This window comes from Artibeus jamaicensis, unplaced genomic scaffold (genome assembly GCF_021234435.1).
Source record: "Artibeus jamaicensis isolate MK-2021 breed Jamaican fruit bat unplaced genomic scaffold, CSHL_Jam_final scaffold_1019, whole genome shotgun sequence".
Classification (NCBI taxonomy): Eukaryota; Metazoa; Chordata; class Mammalia; order Chiroptera; family Phyllostomidae; genus Artibeus; species Artibeus jamaicensis.
The window spans coordinates 30,427,145-30,444,380 of record NW_026522025.1 but is presented as its reverse complement, the minus strand read 5'-3'; the positions used below and the strand labels follow the sequence as shown (position 1 = coordinate 30,444,380).

General features: G+C 43.7%; 2 protein-coding genes across 9 annotated transcripts in view; both read left to right on the top strand.

Moving 5' to 3' along the window:
- MCOLN3 (mucolipin TRP cation channel 3) overlaps window positions 1-3,794 on the top strand; it is a 36,886-nt gene extending 33,092 nt beyond the window's left edge. For all 3 annotated transcript variants that reach the window (XM_053655617.1, XM_037163980.2, XM_037163978.2), the window contains 4 exons: window positions 382-483; window positions 588-710; window positions 1,520-1,726; window positions 3,422-3,794. In XM_053655617.1, coding sequence (XP_053511592.1) covers window positions 382-483; window positions 588-710; window positions 1,520-1,726; window positions 3,422-3,556 — 567 coding nt within the window. In that variant the 3' untranslated portion in view covers window positions 3,557-3,794. The remainder of the gene's footprint in view (window positions 1-381; window positions 484-587; window positions 711-1,519; window positions 1,727-3,421) is intronic.
- A 7,067-nt stretch (window positions 3,795-10,861) lies between these two features.
- The window catches only part of MCOLN2 (mucolipin TRP cation channel 2), a 55,776-nt gene continuing 49,401 nt past the window's right edge, over window positions 10,862-17,236 (top strand). The window contains exon 1 of one of the 6 annotated variants that reach the window (XM_053655477.1): window positions 10,862-11,566. In XM_053655477.1, coding sequence (XP_053511452.1) covers window positions 11,169-11,566 — 398 coding nt within the window. In that variant the 5' untranslated portion in view covers window positions 10,862-11,168. The other 5 variants (XM_053655476.1, XM_037163942.2, XM_053655481.1 and 2 more) reach the window with 5 other exon arrangements.

Below are 17,236 nucleotides of genomic sequence, written 5' to 3'. Positions count from 1 at the left end.
GCTGGTTTCTGTGCCTGGAAGGCTCTTGGCCTTGACTTTGTTTGGTTTGCTCCCTTACTATCTTCAGGTCTTTGCTCAAGTGCTACCTTTTCAGTGAGTCCTTCCCTGATCATCCTACTTAAAATGCACCCCCCTGCCCATTTCTTATCCCCTCTCCTGAACTTTCTCCTCTGCATGTATCACCAGCTAATGTATCAAGTGTTTATTAATTTAATGCTGCCCCCTCACCCCCCCCATTAAAATGCAAGTTTCATGAGGGTAGGAAATTTTGTCTTTTTATTGTTTTGTCTGCAGCCCCAGAACAGTGCCCAACTCATAGCCACCCAATAAATAGTTCCTGCTCCGTTGAATTTCTGACCACTTGTTCCCACTCTGTTTCAGAGTCTAACAAGTTATGATGTCTGCAGCATACTTCTTGGGACCTCCACCTTGCTTGTGTGGATCGGCGTCATCCGATACCTCAGTTTCTTTCAGAAGTACAATGTAAGGAGTTTCCTGGCTCTCTGTGCTCTTGGTCTTTCTCCCTTTTGAAGTTGTGCTTTGGCTGGAGGAGAAAAGCATTCTAAGGACCTCTCTTTCTTTCCTAGCTCCTTATCCTGACCCTTCAGGCAGCGCTGCCCAACGTCATGAGGTTCTGCTGCTGCGCAGCCATGATTTATTTTGGCTATTGCTTCTGTGGATGGATTGTGCTGGGGCCCTACCACGAGAAGGTACTGATGCCTAGTTTTTTTCTTGGTACCATTGAGCTCCTAGAACAGTGCCAGAGGCTTGTTTTCTCCTTTCAGATGAACTCCTTTTATTTTGTGAGTCAGCCTTAAAAATGTTGATGGTGGTAACCTCTGCTGCCATGTTTATAAACCAGGAGGGTGTGACCAACTTGAGAGAATAATTGATTTGCTCAACTTCCTCAATTTCTCTTATGGAATGTGTCAAATAATTAAGTCATTTTTACTACCAGAGAAGTAAAGTTTAATCAGTTTGATTCATTAATATATATTAGGGTTGGCTATTTAGGTAAGGTGTCTTGAATATGATTTTATTTAAAAAGTATAGAGAGAAACCTGTAGAAATATTTGAATATTTGTTACTAAAATTACAGCCTTGACTATTATGCCATTATCTTAACTGGCGTGAACTTTAAAATGAGAAGTATTATCATGCATGGAAGGGGCCTGGGTTCTCCGAAGAGACATTTCAAAGGTCTCTTTCCACGAAGGTAAAGGGGAGGATAAGGCTTGACTCACAGAAGACTGAGGGTGTAGGCCGCCCCCTTCTACCTTCAAGTCTACCTGCCCCTATCAGCTGGAGTGCCAGCAAGCCGCTGCAGGTCCCAGGACAATAGCAGGCTTGGACACTCTGTGTGCATTGCCAAGCAAATGCGTGTAGTTACCTCGGCCTATTGCTTTGAAAAGGTAACTTGAGATATTTGGTCCCATTACTTTTAATATGAAGTCATGAATAAAGTCTCCCCTGGGGAGGAATGTGGAATAAAGTGAACTTTTCTTTTTTCTCTTTTCAGTTCCGTTCTCTGAACATGGTCTCTGAGTGCCTTTTTTCTCTGATAAATGGAGATGATATGTTTGCCACATTTGCAGGAATGCAGCAAAAAAGTTACTTGGTCTGGCTATTTAGCAGAACTTACCTCTACACATTCATCAGCCTCTTTATATATATGATTTTAAGTCTTTTCATTGCACTGATCACCGATACGTATGAAACAATTAAGGTAGGTTCATCGGTAGCCATAGTGGCAGCATTTTCCTGGACCTTGCAGAGTGGCAATAAAATATAGTACCTGTGGGGGAAGGGCACTGATGGAATGTTAATTTCTTCAGGGTGGAGAAGAGTGATTTCAATTTTAGGTCCTGAGAAACAAAAAGGAAGGAGAAATAGAATTTCTAGAATGTTGAAACTTTTATCTTCACTTCATTGTGCTTCTTTTTGTACAAGCTTTCTAACCTTTTATTAGAATTATAAGAACCAGTAGGTACTGGGTGAGTAAAACAAATGTCATTGCAAAAACCCAAAATTGGGGGTGAGAAACTTTTAAAATGCAGTTTTCGTAAACAAAAACTGACCTGTTCATTTAGAGTGTGTTGTAACTGAACACATTACTCTTTGCAAGGCTATGCGTGATCCTCTCCCCTGTTGGAAACTTGATTTGAAAAACTTATTATTGGTGTTATCATTCACAAGGAATATTTAAAAAATCAGTTTAACCTTTTGAAATATGGAAAGGCAGAACAAATAGCCCTATATATTTAAATTTCTAATAGCTTTATACTGTTGGGGACACTGTTGGCATGGACACGTCCACTTGGAGACTTCTTCTGGGTAGTATGCTGTGTGTGAACCATCCAGGGACAAAGGGAAGGCCTCCAGGAGTTGATGGGTTGTGAAGTGCCTTGCTCATGAAGCCAGGGCCATGGCTTCATTCTTATTGAATCAGATTTCAGGAACCGATTGTCCTCAGAACTTGCTTGGCAGATAGATTTGTGCTTAGAGTCGCCAAGCTGACCGGCAAAGAAGGTAGCTGTACTTGTCCAGATCCCTCCCTATGATGCTCTAAAAATTTACTACCTTCCACTCTGCATGCAGAGAACTGTGTTATTTAAAGGCGACATCCAACATCTCTAAGAGTTATGTGACTTGATGACTCTCCATGACACAAGTCTGAGAGTCATAGTTTAGATGTCAGCCTCTTTTCATAGGCTCAGAGGACTTCCAAATGGGAAATCTAAGTTATTTCTGATTTTTTCTGGCCAGGGCACATTCTAGAGGCCTCAGACTCCCAATGGATATACATATGAGGCCCTTAACCAAGCCTGTCTATCCAGAAGAGAGACTCCAAAAGGGTGTGCAGACTAGAAGATCCCTTACAGCATCCAGATCTTGGTCCAGACACCTGGACTAGTGTAGGAGCATTCAGAGGTATGCCAAGGTCTTCCGAAGAAGCCTGGGTATACCTACCCCTCAGCCTCCAACAGCATCGTTGTTAATCTGTACCAGCTGGGCTTCTTTTGGCCTGAATGAAGTGCCATCCAAGGTGCCTGCTATACACTGGCCTGAAGGTCATGGGCTGCAGGGTGGAGCCATGACAGAGGATCTCAGACGTGGAACAGGACTGGCTGGATTCTTCCTGGAAGCAGGGCAAAGGCTGACTGAGATTTCAACATGCTTATTTTGGGTTGAATCAGATCCAGAAGGGAGAGGCCAGGAGGGCACTGCAGAAGCCCAGACCCACTTTGCCTTAGCCCAACCAGAGTGGCTCTGGAGACCACACCTCCCTGAATACTTGGAAGTTACTGACTTACTCCTCCAGGAAGATCCCCTCCCTTGCAAAATGATCTATTTTAAGTTTGGAATAGAGCTGTTTTCGAGGAGTTTCTTAATGAGAGCTGTTTTTTATTCTTTTGTATAGCATTACCAACAAAACGGCTTCCCGGAGACCAAACTGCGGACGTTTATATCAGAGTGCAAAGATCTGCCCAACTCCGGAAAGTACAGATTGGATGATGACCCTCCAGTGTCCATATTTTGCTGTTGTAAAAAGTAGCTGTCAGGCTTCTGTGTGCTCTAGAGGAAAACATGGCGTGTAGCTGCGTCGGGAGACTTTTTAAGTATATTTTAAGATCTGGTGGAGTATATTTGAAAACGACTATTTTGAGCAAATTGATAGCTATAATTTATTAAGAACTCATTAGGTTTATAATTTTTAAAAGCAATATTTAATGTCTTTCAGCTTTATGTTGAGTTCATTTTTTTAAAAAAAAACCCTAACTTTGATTAGAGAAGCTATTGGTTTCTTGGTCTTTAATTTGCTATAGCTTTAGAAGGTGTTTCTCTGCCACTCTTTACTCTAGCTCTTGGCCTGTTGCTTACTGCTGATTGTGTCCTCAGTGGAAAACAATGCCCTGCCTGGCAGTGCCTTCAGACGACTCCCTAACCTGGGCCTGGGCCACTCTCGACGAGGGAGACGGGATGGCTGCTGTATGTCCAGCAGTCGTTGAGTTTTGAGACCAGGCTAGAATGAGAAATGGCCATCACCAGCAAACAGTGCAGTAGTTGGTCGTGAGGGACGACTCGTATATGCAGGTTCTTTCAGTGCTGGAGGGGACCCAGCTTCTTAGTATTCATGTATAAGTTTTCTCCAGTGTTAACGTAAAGAACTTGAAAGAGTATCTTATGCATGTATGAAAATGAAAGCACATATCGAATGCATGCCCGAGCCCACAGCATGATTTATTCACACTCACGTGGCCCTGTGAACGCGGTGTGATGCACTGTCCCTGCACTGGCACCTTTGGTCTCATGGAAAGAAGTAGCATTTTAGGTTTAGGAGCTGTGGTTTGTGGGGAGAGGTCCCATAACTCACATTAAAATGTTTTGTAAAATAATTATCCTCATAACTTAAACATGAGTGGGAAATGTATGCCTTTAAAAGACAGAAACAAAGTCTCTGTTCTAACCAAATGCGGGCTAGAAGTTGCAGGCATTTTCATGACATGGATCTTGGTTTTCTGTATTGTTTGTTCAAATAGAAATGAGTTCGATGATGTGCAATAAAGGTTTTCTCAAAGCAAACTCTTTTTTAAAAAAAGAACTAATTTGTTAATTTAGGTTTAAGGGCTAAGTGAAGATAAGCTTGAGACACTAGAATCTTATTATTTAATCATGACCATAATAATGAGTGCAGGTGTTGAAAAGTGAGGTTTTACCTCTAGTATATGCTGTGCTTGTACTGTCTTTGGCTTTGTAGAAGTGATAAAAATCTAAACCCCTAGGGGAGTTTTCTCCTTAGTTCTAGTGTTTGTATCTTGATCATCTTTAGAATTTACGAGAGTACAATGTGAATTTTTTAAATTTTATTTATTATCTGGTAAATACCATTTTTGTGCTCCTTGTGAAATTTTTGGACTAGCAATCATACTTCAGTGCTAGTGTTAGGATTTGCCCTGAAATCATTTTCCTGCTGTGGAATTAGAGCCAGTGACTTGGCACGCGATTCCCAAGCTTGCTTCTTGTGTCAGGAGTGGGTCCTTAATAAATCTTAGGGTCTATTTGTTAGTAATGATGCCCATGAGAAGACATCTCTACTGTTTCCTAAAAGAAACAGCACTAACTTTTTAGAACTGGTCCCAAACCAGTACAGTCTTGCTTTGGGTAGGCAGTCATTATGGACCAGTCATTTCCATGTTTTTCTCTTATGTACTGTATTTTTTGGACCATAAGACACACCTAGATTTTAGAGGAGGAAAATAGGAAAAAAAATGGAAGCAAAAAGTGTGGTAAATATTTAATAACATAAATAATATTTCACTGTTGTAAATGTAAAGCTACATTCAGACTATAAGACACACCCCCTCTTTCCCCTCAAATTTGGGGAAAAAAGTGCAACTTATAATTCGAACAATATGGTATATGTGCCATAAAGAATGCCAAGGTTCTTGTAAGAAGGAATGGAGAGACCTGGGTGAGTGGTTCAGTTGGTTGGAGCATTGTCCTGTGCACCAAAAGGTTGCAGGTTCGGTTTCCAGTCTAGGCACATACCCAGGTTGCAGGTTCAATCCCTGGTTGAGGTATGGGAGGCAACCAGTCAATTTTTCTCTTGCATCAGTGTCTCTCTCTCTCCTCTCTCTCAGATCAATAAACGTATCCTAGGGGAAGATTAAAAAAGACAAGAAAAAAAGGAAGGGAGAATGGAAGTCTCCATTTCTCCTCCTAGGCTTCTAGACTGGGGAACAAGGGGGAGACGGGGGTGGGACTTCTGTTGGTGAGGTCCATCATCTCTCTCCCCCACATAATGATTCCCAAGCTCCTAGACATAAGAATTGTTGAGGCAGAAGGGAGGGCTCACGTTAAAATTGTGGATGTGCATGCACTTCCAGCAGAGACTTCTTACTTTTCAAGTCCTGTAGTGAGGCCAGGAGTTTTCACTTTTACCATGCACACGAGGTAAGTTTGCTGCGAGTGCTTTGTGGTGGCTGCATGGGCCGGGGCAGGACCAGGAACAGTCAAATCCCTTTACTGGGGCTACAAACAAGGACCCGTCCAAAAGGCTCGGGATTCAGGCTGCCCTTCTGTGTCTGGACCACATGAGTCAGGGGAGAACTCTTAGGGGAAAGCTTATAGATATCAAAATAGTTATCGAAGAATATGTGTTGTCTGTTATGAACACTTTTTAGGTAAAACTTGATTTGTTGATGCCACATTTTCTTTAAACAATTTAGCTGCTATTTTCTCCGATCACTTTATAAGGCTTTAAAAAATCAAATACTGAATTTTAATCTTTTAGTCCCAGCATACCAATTTCAAATTAAGATTTAAAAAAAAGATAAAATTCTTGTTAATTGATGATATGATGATCTACATAGAAAAACTAATAAAATTAACAAATTTTCAAAACTAATTAAAGAATTCAGTGAGATTGTTCTGGAAGTAAGATCAATTTAACAACACTCTAAGCTTCCTCGCTATATGAATAATCTTCCAGAAAAGATAGCAAAAATTAGAAATTATCTAACAATCATCCTAAGGTAGAATGTGCAAGGCCTTCCCAGAGAAACTTTCAAAAACTCCATTACAAGACATAAACAGTCTGAATAATTTCAGAGATAATATATTCATGAATGGAGGCAACTTAGCATAGTAAGTAAATAGACTCATGCAAATATAGTCAATCTTTGATGAAGGACCAGTGATGCTGGAGCAACTGGTTATCCACCTGCAAAAAAATAAATGTAGACACACAGATCTTACAAAACTAACTCAACATGGATCGTTGATGTATATGTAAAATGAAAACAATGAAAGTCCTAAAAGGCAACATAGAGGAAAATCTAGATAACTTTGGGTTTGGTGGTGACTTTTTAGAAGCAGCATCAAACACACAATCTGTGAAAACGAAATTTGATAAGACTTCATTAAATTAAAAACGTCTGCACTGGCTGGTGTGGCTCAGTAGACTGAGTGCTGGCCTGCAAACCTAACAGTCACTGGGTTGATTCCCAGTCAGGACACATGCCTGGGTTCCAGGCCGGGTCCCCAGTTGGGAGCGTGCGTGAGAGGCAACTGATTGATGTCTCATGCACATTAATGTTTCTCTCCCTTGCTTTCTCCCTCCCTTCTCCTCTTGCTAAAAATAAATAAAATCTGTAAAAAACAAAAACTTCTGCTCCACAAAAGATACCATCAAGAGAACAAGAAGACAAACCACAGACTAGGAAAAAAGTATGTGCAGAAGACATGTCTGATAAACACTATTATAGAAAATATGCAAAGGATTCCTCAAATTCAACAAGAAAACAACCAACCTAATTTAAAAAAAGGGGGGGCCAAAAACCTGAATAGATACTTCACTAAAGAAAACATGCAGGTGGAAAATAAGCATATGAAAATGTTTTCAATGTTATGTGGCATTAGGGAATTGCAAATAAAGCATCAGTGAAATACTCCTAGGCATCTAGTGGAGTGGCCAGAATCCAAAACACTAACAAAACCAATTCTGCTGATGAGAGAGTGGAGCAACATGAACTGGTAGGTGACTGTCCCCTTATCTCTTGCTGCTTCTAGGATTCTCTCCTTCATTTTAATCTTGGCTAATGTAATTATGATACGCCTTGGTGTGTTCCTTCTTGGGTCCAACTTCTTTGGGACTCTGAGCTTCCTGGATTTCCTGGAAGTCTATTTCCTCTGCCAGATTGGGGAAATTCTCCTTTATTATTTGTTCAAATAAGTTTTCCACTTGTTGCTCTTCCTCTTCCCCTTCTGGTACCCCTATAATTTGGATGTTGGAACATTTAAAGATGTACTGGAGGTTGCTAAGCCTCTCCTCATTTTTTTTTTGAATTCTTGTTTCTTCATCCTCTTCTGTTTGGTTGTTTCTTTCTTCCTTCTGGTCCACTCCCTTGATTCGAGTCCCAGTTTCTTTTCCATCACTATTGGTTTCCTGTGCATTTCCCTTCATTTTAATTAGTTTAGCTTTCATTTGTTCCTCTAATTTGTGACTAAAATCAACCAGTTCTGTGAGCATCCTGATCACCAGTGTTTTGAACTGTGCATCTGATAGGTTGGCTGTCTCTTGGTCACTTAGAAGTACTGACTCTGGGGCTTCGAGCTGTCCTTCTTGAGCCATAATATTTTGGTCTGTTGGTGTCTGTTATGTATGAGGGGCGGAGCCTTAGGTGTTCCCCAGGGCGGGGCTACCCAGGTCGCTGGGTTGTGACCCTGTATGTGGGGGTGTGGTCAGAGAGGGGCACTAGCGGTCACCTCTGCTGCTTCCCGACGCTGGGGTCTGTGCGGTTGTCTCACTGCCCACTCCTTTGCTGGTTTATCTTCCCACCAATGTGTGACCGCGGTCAGCCTGCCACCTTGCGCCCTCACTGGGTCTGTCCTTCTCGACCCCACGCCTGGGTTCTGTAAACCGCCGCCCTTGCTCCTGGGTCGGTCTGGTTGAGTTATCCTGCGCAACCCTGCTCCACCAGTGGCTGGCTCCGCGCCTCTTACTGGTCTGGCTGAATGGTTTTTGTCAGGCTTCTGTATAGTTCAATTTTCTGTGTTTTGGTTGCATTTTTGTTACTAAAACTTTGTTGTCTTTAAACTTGGTTGTGCAAGGAGGCACAGTGTTTCCACCTACGCCTCCATCAGAACACAGAAAGCAACAAAAGCATAGCACAGAAAAATGACTGTTACCAGTGAGAAATGAGTTAGATCTTTACCATAAGCAGTGACTTTTGAAAGTGAAAAATCTAATGCCTATTGTGAACTAATTTACTAATTAAAAATGACCCCTGGCTGGTGTTGTTCAGTGGATTGAGCCCTGGCCTGTGAACCAAAGGGTTGCTGGTTCGATTCCCAGTCAGGGCACATGCCTGGGTTGTGGACCAGGTCCCCAGTAGGGGGCATGTGAGAAGCAACCACACATTGATGTTTCTCTCCCTTTCTTCTCCTGTGACTAAAATAAATAAAATCTTTAAAAAATGATTAGATTAGGTACCTAGAAACTATAATTCATTTCTTTCACTTTGTATAATATTCACAACTTTCAGCTATTGGACTCCAAGTATTTTCCATTATTACTCTCCTACTCTCTTCTCCAACCCCAAGTCCCTCACCACTGAAATTAAATACTTCCTAGAACTGTGCTGCTTAAAGAGTGGTACACGGACCAGTAGTATCAGCAACATCTTCTAGTTAGAAATGCAAAATCTCGAGTCCTATTCCAGACCTACTGAATCAGAGTTGGGTTCCATAAGACCCCCCTGGTGTTTCGTTTGCACATTAACATTTGAGAAACTTCAGCTCTTCTGCAGGTATTTTCCCTATACAGTGTTCTGTAAAAATTTACTTACTTTTTTTTTAAGTGATACTTTTGTATCTGTTGATAATATATGCATCCAGCTATTTATGTATATGTACCTCATCTCTATTTTGTGCAACTGTTGATAGATTGTTACGGATGTGCAATTGTTTACAGAAACTTCTCCGGGTCAGGAATGCTGCCCAAGGGCAGTAACTGCTGATCTCGCCTCTATCAGTCCAGTTGTATGGTGAGAATAAAGGTTTTGGAGACTCAGCCACCTGAATAGAAATCTTGGACCTACTACATATTCTGTGGGCAACCTCCCAGAAGTAACTTCAACCTCTCTGAATCCATTTCCTCCTTTCAAAAGGGAGATGACAGTACAGGGTGCCAAGTTTTCAATGAGATAACACACACATCAGCCTTCCTACCTAGTAGGCACTGTACTTCTGGCCTCTTTGAAGCACAGATCCCTTGCACATGGTAAGTGTTCTTAGTAAATGCAATAGTAACAGTTATGTTTGTTTTTAACTACCTGACCAGAAGTTATTGTGTAGAGTTGCCAGAGGCTTAGAAAAGACATAAGGAGAATTGTGCTGATAAAAAAAGTCATTCCAGTTTAAAATCCCCTTCTAAAGGAATTATTGTTCCTTGTGGAGTCCTGGCATTTCGAGGTTAATAGGTTGTCCCTTTATTGTGGCTTTTCTTTGAATTAAAAAGGCTTAAAGACTCATCAGCATAGAAATGATATAAACTATATATGATACATATGGGTACATAACATATAAATGTAATGTTTTATACTTACAATTTACTTCCTCCAACACTTTCCAGTCAAGCCACAGTCTGAGCCTATCACGGGAATCCCCCCGCTCCCCACGAGTACAACGCTGTGACATTTCCTCTCCGTTTGTTCTAAAACGGAACCTACCCACGCCACCGTCGCACGCATCTGTGGGGACTGTGACTAGGCAAACGGGGTCCTCCAAGCTTGTTTACATCCAGGGGGTGGCTCTGATAATAGGGGTTCTAAAATAAGGTTTTCTAAAAAAATAAAATAAAGTAAGGTTTTCTTTTCTTTTCTATCCTTTCTTCCTTTTTTTTTTTTTTTTAAACCTAATAGCCTTTTGGAACTATCTTTCAAACGAGGGTCAATTATGCATGCTTTTATAGACAGTATTTTGTCCAACTGTATCTACCTGGAGACACATATTAAAATAATTATCTGGCAGGGTATTCTTTGCCCTAGGTATACTCAGAGACCTTTTAAACATTTGCTCATCCAAGTGGCCTGGAACTCGGGACTTCAGCGCTGCTGCTACCACGTGACTAGAGTAGGAACAGACTGGGAAAGGGCCTGTGGCCGGGTCCAAACTGCCGAGCCAACATCACCCTCAGCTGACATTGGTATTTGGGCATGGGTCCGCGGTCCTCATCTCTAAGATTCATGTTTGGTTTCCCAGGGGCGCGTGTGTTCCTGTCGTACACGTGGAGGGCAGAGCAGCGGTGGCTGCAGCGCAGGCAGAGCGAGGCGGTGCGTGTGTCGCCGTCCCTCCGGCCCAGCCTGGAGCCGCGCGGACCCGCCCTGCCCGCTCTGAAGGTCCGCTCCAGTGTCCCCACGCGAGCGGAAGGCGATTTGTTTTATTTTCCCTGTGCTCCAGTAGCACTTTTCACACCTGAAACATGAACCTTGTCACGGAGTTTTGTGATCCTGCCCTTCAGGAGGGGAAAATAAGCGCATCCAATGAACTTGACGGTTTATGTGAAATCCTAGCGGGAAAGGGCCACGTCTTTCTTTCCTCGTGTATCCAGCGTCCAGCGCTCAGCTTGGCGCTCTCCGAGGTGTCCTGAACGCATCACAATAGAAATGGCTAAAGAAATGGACACAGGAATGGATGAGGGAAACGAAGAATGGAGAAACCGAGAAAGGAACGAAGACGGGCCGGAGCCCGGAGGGGGCTGGACGCGCGCGGCCCCGCCGCCCGGGGGCGGTGTGGAGGGCGCGCGGGCAGACCCGGCCTCTGCAGAAGGCGCTGCTCCGCAGTCCTGCCGCCCGGTGAACACGCGGGAGGCGGAGTGGAGGGACCGCGCGGGGCACCGGAGACCCGAGCGTGGGAGCCCGGGGCGGCCGAGGCAGGTGCAGTGTCCCACCCTTGACCTCTGGCTGCTGCGGCTCCGGGGCCGCACCACGTCTGGCGGAGCGGAGGCGCTAGACCTGCCCGTGAGGATCTCAGCCGCAGACCTGTCCTGGGAGCCGCGCCGCAGGTCAGTCCCCCGGGGGCGCTCGGCGCCGTCTACTGGGCGCGTCCCGGGCCCTGCTCAGGCTGCCCTCCTGCTCCGGTCTTCTCGCGCCTGTACCCCTTTCCGTCTCCCACTGCCCCAGCCTCACCCGCTTCGCTGCGTCCAGCCTCCCGGAGCCCGAGAGACTGGCTCTGGACGCGTGGAAGAAGTCTCCTCCGGCAGGGAAGCGAGGGGCGGAGTGGTGACTGCGGGGGGGGGGGGGCGGGAACGCGGGGCTGGCCACGCTCCGTCCGGTCCCGCGCGCACTGACCGGCCGGCGTGCAGCCGGGTCCGCGACGCCTCGGAGCAGAGCCCCCTGCACGCGGCCCCCCGCCGCGTGCTGCCTTCGGCCTCGGCCAGCGCGCGCCCCGCTGCAGGCGGGACCGGTGAGAGGACGACTAAGAGAGGGGGGCGCGCCCGGAAGGTTCCAGCTGCAGGGAGGCCGTCCAGCAAGGCGGACAAGCCTGTGCCCTGAAAGTTTTTCCTGCTCCGAATCGCGAGAGCTGTGGAAAGTGTGGAAGGCGAGGCCTGACCTGGCAGTCTGCCCCTTCCCCCTGGCCAGGTGGCCTAGGAGAGGATCAGATGTTTTCAGGTTAACCTTCAGGTGAAGCGCCTGAGCTGCGTCTTTCCAGATACCGGGCTCTGGAGAAATCCTCAAGTGACGGCTTTCTGGTTCTAGACCAGAGCTTTCTTGCTGCCTTGAGAACGCTCCTGTTAACTGCTAGCAGTGACTTCAAGAAGGCCGGGCTGTGCCTTCCTGAACAAACAGGCCTTTTCCTCAGGTGGGAGAGTGTGGTGCAGTTAACCTCAGCTCCTCTGCCTGCATGAAAAGGCGTACAGTTCAGCCCAGCGGCACTGCCAGGGGGCCCCACGCCAGGGGTCGGGGCTGCCAGCCAGCCAGCCAGCCGCGCCGCTGAGCCTGAGGACTACATGGGCCTTGGCTCCCCTTCCTTCTCGCAAAACAAATATAGCGGCAGGTCGTTAAAATTCCTTAAAATAGTGGAGAGATATTCCTGCCTTTCCGCATGGCAATATTCTCAGTATTGTAAGTGGACTTAATAATGCTAGCAAGGAATTAAGAGTTCAAGAGAAGTCATTTGATCTTTGGTGACTGTCCAGGGAGGTACTTAATTCCAAGCAAGAGTGGCATGTATTTCTTAGACGTTTGAAAGACCAACTTTGAAAGAGAAGATACACTGTGGGTGCAACTTCTTTGACAGCTGGATACCTGTGATGTTACAATGGCCAGGTATCATGCAACTTTCAAGCTCTTTTAATGCTAGGTGTGTGTTGTAATGAAGCAGATGGGGAAGGTACGATACACGTTCCTTCCATCTGCCCTAGCCCTCAAAGTGCTGCCCTAAAAACCTACGGAGCAGCCAGCTCTGGGCTTGTTTACCGTCTCCTGCTGACACTGATGAACAGCTGTGTGCTCGTGGTGTATAACCTTTCTCTGTTTTTTTTCTTTAAGTCAGTATTTTCCTTAGCACATTTCCTTCAGGACTTAAACGGTTTTATTGTATCCAGGGAGTATCTTCAGAAGTTCTTGTTCTTACAGCATGGGGGGGGACACACTCTTGGGTGTGCACATAAATCGCCTTCGAAGGGATCCACGTTTGAGGTGTGCACATGCCTGATTGTAGGACACCAGTGGGGAACAGCGGGTTGTGCGGCTTTGAAACTGAAAACGGAGGAAGGAGCCAGTGAAAGTGAGGTGGCAGGAGCTGGCTATGGATGTCAGGACGCAGATTCTGATGTTTTATGTTGAAGGGACCAGTTACCTCCTTCTCCCCAGAGGTGGAATATGGGTTTCACTCTTTCAGATACTGCTGACCATCTTTGTGATGTGCTAATAATGGTCAGCAGCGAACCAAACAGCACAAGTTTGGGGGAATCTGGTACCTTCCTCCAAATGAGTCAGCAGTCTCGAGATTTTAGCTCTTCTTCCTGTTCATACTTTAAGATGAGTCAAACTCCCATTGCCATAAAAGTTCCCTTCTCTTTTCATGAGATCCTTCCGTAAACTGGGTTCTGTGGCCTGGACCCTTTAAAACCAGGCGCATTTTCCACACATCCCCTGACCATTACTGTGCAGAAGCCACCATAATAATACCAATTTTATTTAATCTCCTGCACTTAAAAAATGATAAATCCCAATGAAGTGTTTGAAGAGACTCCATTCTTTTCTCCCAAGGAGGAGCACATCAAAAGTGTTATTTTAACACAATAATATGTAAAAAAGAAGCAAGTTGAAAGAATAGGAAGTGAAGTTTTGAACAGAGTGGCAGAGAATACAGAACCAAGGGATGAGAATATTTACAAACTAATCTCTTTGGCTAGGTCTCTAACAGTAAAGTGAGACCCAGAATAAGACAATTTTTAAAACTTAGTGGAATAACAGGTGGCTTCTTCTGGCTACAGTTTTCAAAGCAAAAAACAGTGGTCAAAGAAAACTCCTTTGGCTATGAAGATTAAAGGTGGAACCCTCCCTGAGGCGGACTGTTACCTTTTCTGAGGTCTGGAATCCAAGGTCAGTTCTGAAGAATGAGATCACCTGAGCTCTCAGATCACCTGTTATGGGCTTCAGGGAGAAAAGTAGTTATATTCCCAGACTTCATTTTCTTTATCAAACTGCAACATTCTTTTCCCTACTAGTGTTTTAAAGCATTTTATTATTTTTGTTTGTTCGTTTGCTCTGGCAGTCATCTGGGTTTTTTTTTTCTTCCCAGTTTCCTCACCCTACCTGCAGCTGAGCTTTCTCCACTCTGTTTTGAGTTTGGGCCCCTGCATCCTCCTTCCTAGTGTGACAAGACAGCTTTGGGGGCATGTTGCCAATGTTTCTTTCCCCTTAACTGGAGGGCCTGCTTGCTTTCTTCTCTGAAGGTTGTATTTTATCACCTCCCCTTGAATAAATCTGGTGGTAGCTTACAACATCTGTCGGGCAATGATTGGTGACTAGTGAGGCTACGGATTCTGGGAAATTGTCCTTGGCGTGTGTAATTCCAAAAGATCTGCAACTCCAATGGTGATTTTTTGAAGAAAATTGTGTCACTTACAGCAGCTAGAGGGAATTTCGAGAAATAGTGTGACTAAAGGTATTTCCCAACTGCCACTGAAGTGGGCTGTCCAAAAATAAACTACACTCAGTGTTTCGAGGAAAAAATATGAAGTATAACTTTATAACTTCTTTTAATTTTGCACTTAGAGAGCGTCCTTAGCATGACCTCGTTAAACTGGGCACTTATTAGAGGAAGACAGCTGTGAGGAAATGCCCTGTGCCCACTCATCACCTTCAGCTTTCACCGCATGTGACATCCCATATTGCTAAGAAATGGAGTTTTACTTTATTTGTCTCTGACCCAGACAGCTGATTTTTTCAAGATATTTTCAAAGGCGGGAGGCTTGTTCAGCATAAGCACTTTAAAACTTTAAAGAGTGTAGCTCTTTCCCTGGCTGGTGAGGCTCAGTTGGTTGGAGTGTCCTGTAAATCGAAAGGTTACTGTTTTGATTCCTGATTAGGGCACCTGCCTAGGTGGCAGGTTCGTTCCTGGTTGGGGCACATATGACAGGACTCCAGTCCATCCATGTTTCTCTCCCTCTCTCTTTTCCTCCCTTCCCCTCTTTCTAAAAATCCATAATAAGCACGTCCTAGCATGTCATCAGGTGAGGATTAAAAGAAGTACAGATCTGGTTTGGCTTTCCTGCTGGCCTGAGGCCACAGGTGGTGATGGGAGATGATTTTATAGGAGCTTAGCAGCATGGTTGTCTCCAGGGAAATTCCTAGAACTTGTAGCATGCTCATCCTCTGTGCCTGTGCATGGCTCTGGTGGGAAACAAAAAGCCCCTACAGCCTTTCTTCTGGGTGCTCCTCAGGAGCAAAATGACCCATGTTATTTATATTCTGAGGGCTGTGTGAGGAGGTAACCACGGTTTCTTTCTTTGACTTTTTCCCCTCTTAACTTCCTTTTATGGGGGGCCCAGCTACCCCAGAGCCTCAGGGAACTGAACATTTCTCTGCTTTCGTTCCCCCTTCCTCTTTCTCTCTTTTTCATGAGATTAGCAAATCATGAATTATTAGTTCATGGTAGGAATTTGGAATAAAATTTAAAATCTGGTATGGGAGTTGCTAGCGGTTGGTCCAAATGAAGTCTTCCATCTGCCAGATGGCACTGTCCTTCACCTGCGCCGACATGGTCGCTGTGGTGGAAGCGCTGACCTTCAGTCTCGGGACTGCTTCTGTCCACTCCACCTCCCACCCACCACTGACGAACTAAGGGCAGGGAAGTACTTGATTACCTGGTACATGTTATTAGGCCCTTTCTTTTGGAAATAGCTCATTTTTACTCATAAAAACTCACATGTTAATTGCCCTAAATCAAGAAAGTACAGACTTGAAGAAAATTAAGATGACTGATAGTTCTACTTCACAGGGAGTAGCAAGATTTTTTTCTTGTTATATATTTTTAGTCTTTTAAAATGTATACATACAGCAATAAAATGTCAACATTTTTTGAAAAATGAGACCCCAACATATTTCCATTATAACTTAAAAAATATTTAACAATATGTCATAGATATCTTAAGTCAATACCAAGTTTACAGTGAACATTTTAAAATCATTTTGTTCACTGGTTATTTTAACATCTGTAGTATAAATTCATAGAAGTTTGAGTTCTACATCACAGAGACTCTTTTAGAAACTGCCCAAGTGCCCTTCAAAAATTTACATTTTCTTCCATAGTTTTTTTCCCTGTTATTATTGTTAAATGTTCATTAACTTGTTCAGATCTTTTGCCTGTTATTATATTGGGCTGTCTTATTCTTATTAATAATTCAGAGCTCTCTACAAGTAGTAGATAGTCAACTTTGGCCTGTTTAAATATATTGCAAACCTTTTTTCCCAGTTTGTCTTTTAATTTTTTTTGAAGTCAAATTTTTGCATTAAGATCTGTCAGTCATTTTCACGGCTTCTGAATTATATTATGATTAGAAAGTCATCTTAAATTATATATTAAAAACCTATATCCAATGCTTTTATATTTTAATGTGTCTAAATTTTATGTTTGTATTTGGTTTGAGGGAGGTCTCTAACCCTCTCTCTCTCCAGTGGATTCCAGATATTCATGATAACAATTCACTGACTAATTCATTTTTTTGGATGATCTTTAGGAACATTAATTGAAACAAAACAGGGTTTCTATCAGCAAACTAATCAACTAAATTACTAAAACCCTCTAATGTAACTTGACTAAACAAAAACATTTCAGTGCATTTTTAATTCAGACTTTCTATTATTATTGTGTCGTTTTATTGTATTTGTTATTATTATTACTATTTGATCTTGATTGTACTGGCCAAGGAGAAGCTCATGTACTCAGCATCACTGTCTCCTTCATTGACTCATTTCTTTCTTCCAACCAAGATTCACTGGACACCTGTTATGTGTCGGGTACTGTGTGGGATATAGTGTGAAGTAAGATGAGTCTTCATGAAATTTTGTTCTAGGGGAGAGTAATAAAGATTGTGATCTCAATTATGAAGGTAATTAAGTTGTAAGAGAGCAATGGGCAAGGTCGCTTTTAAAAGATGGTCAGTGAGCCCTCTCTAAAGAGATGACACTTGAGAGGTGAAGGATGAGAGAAGCCAGACCTACCA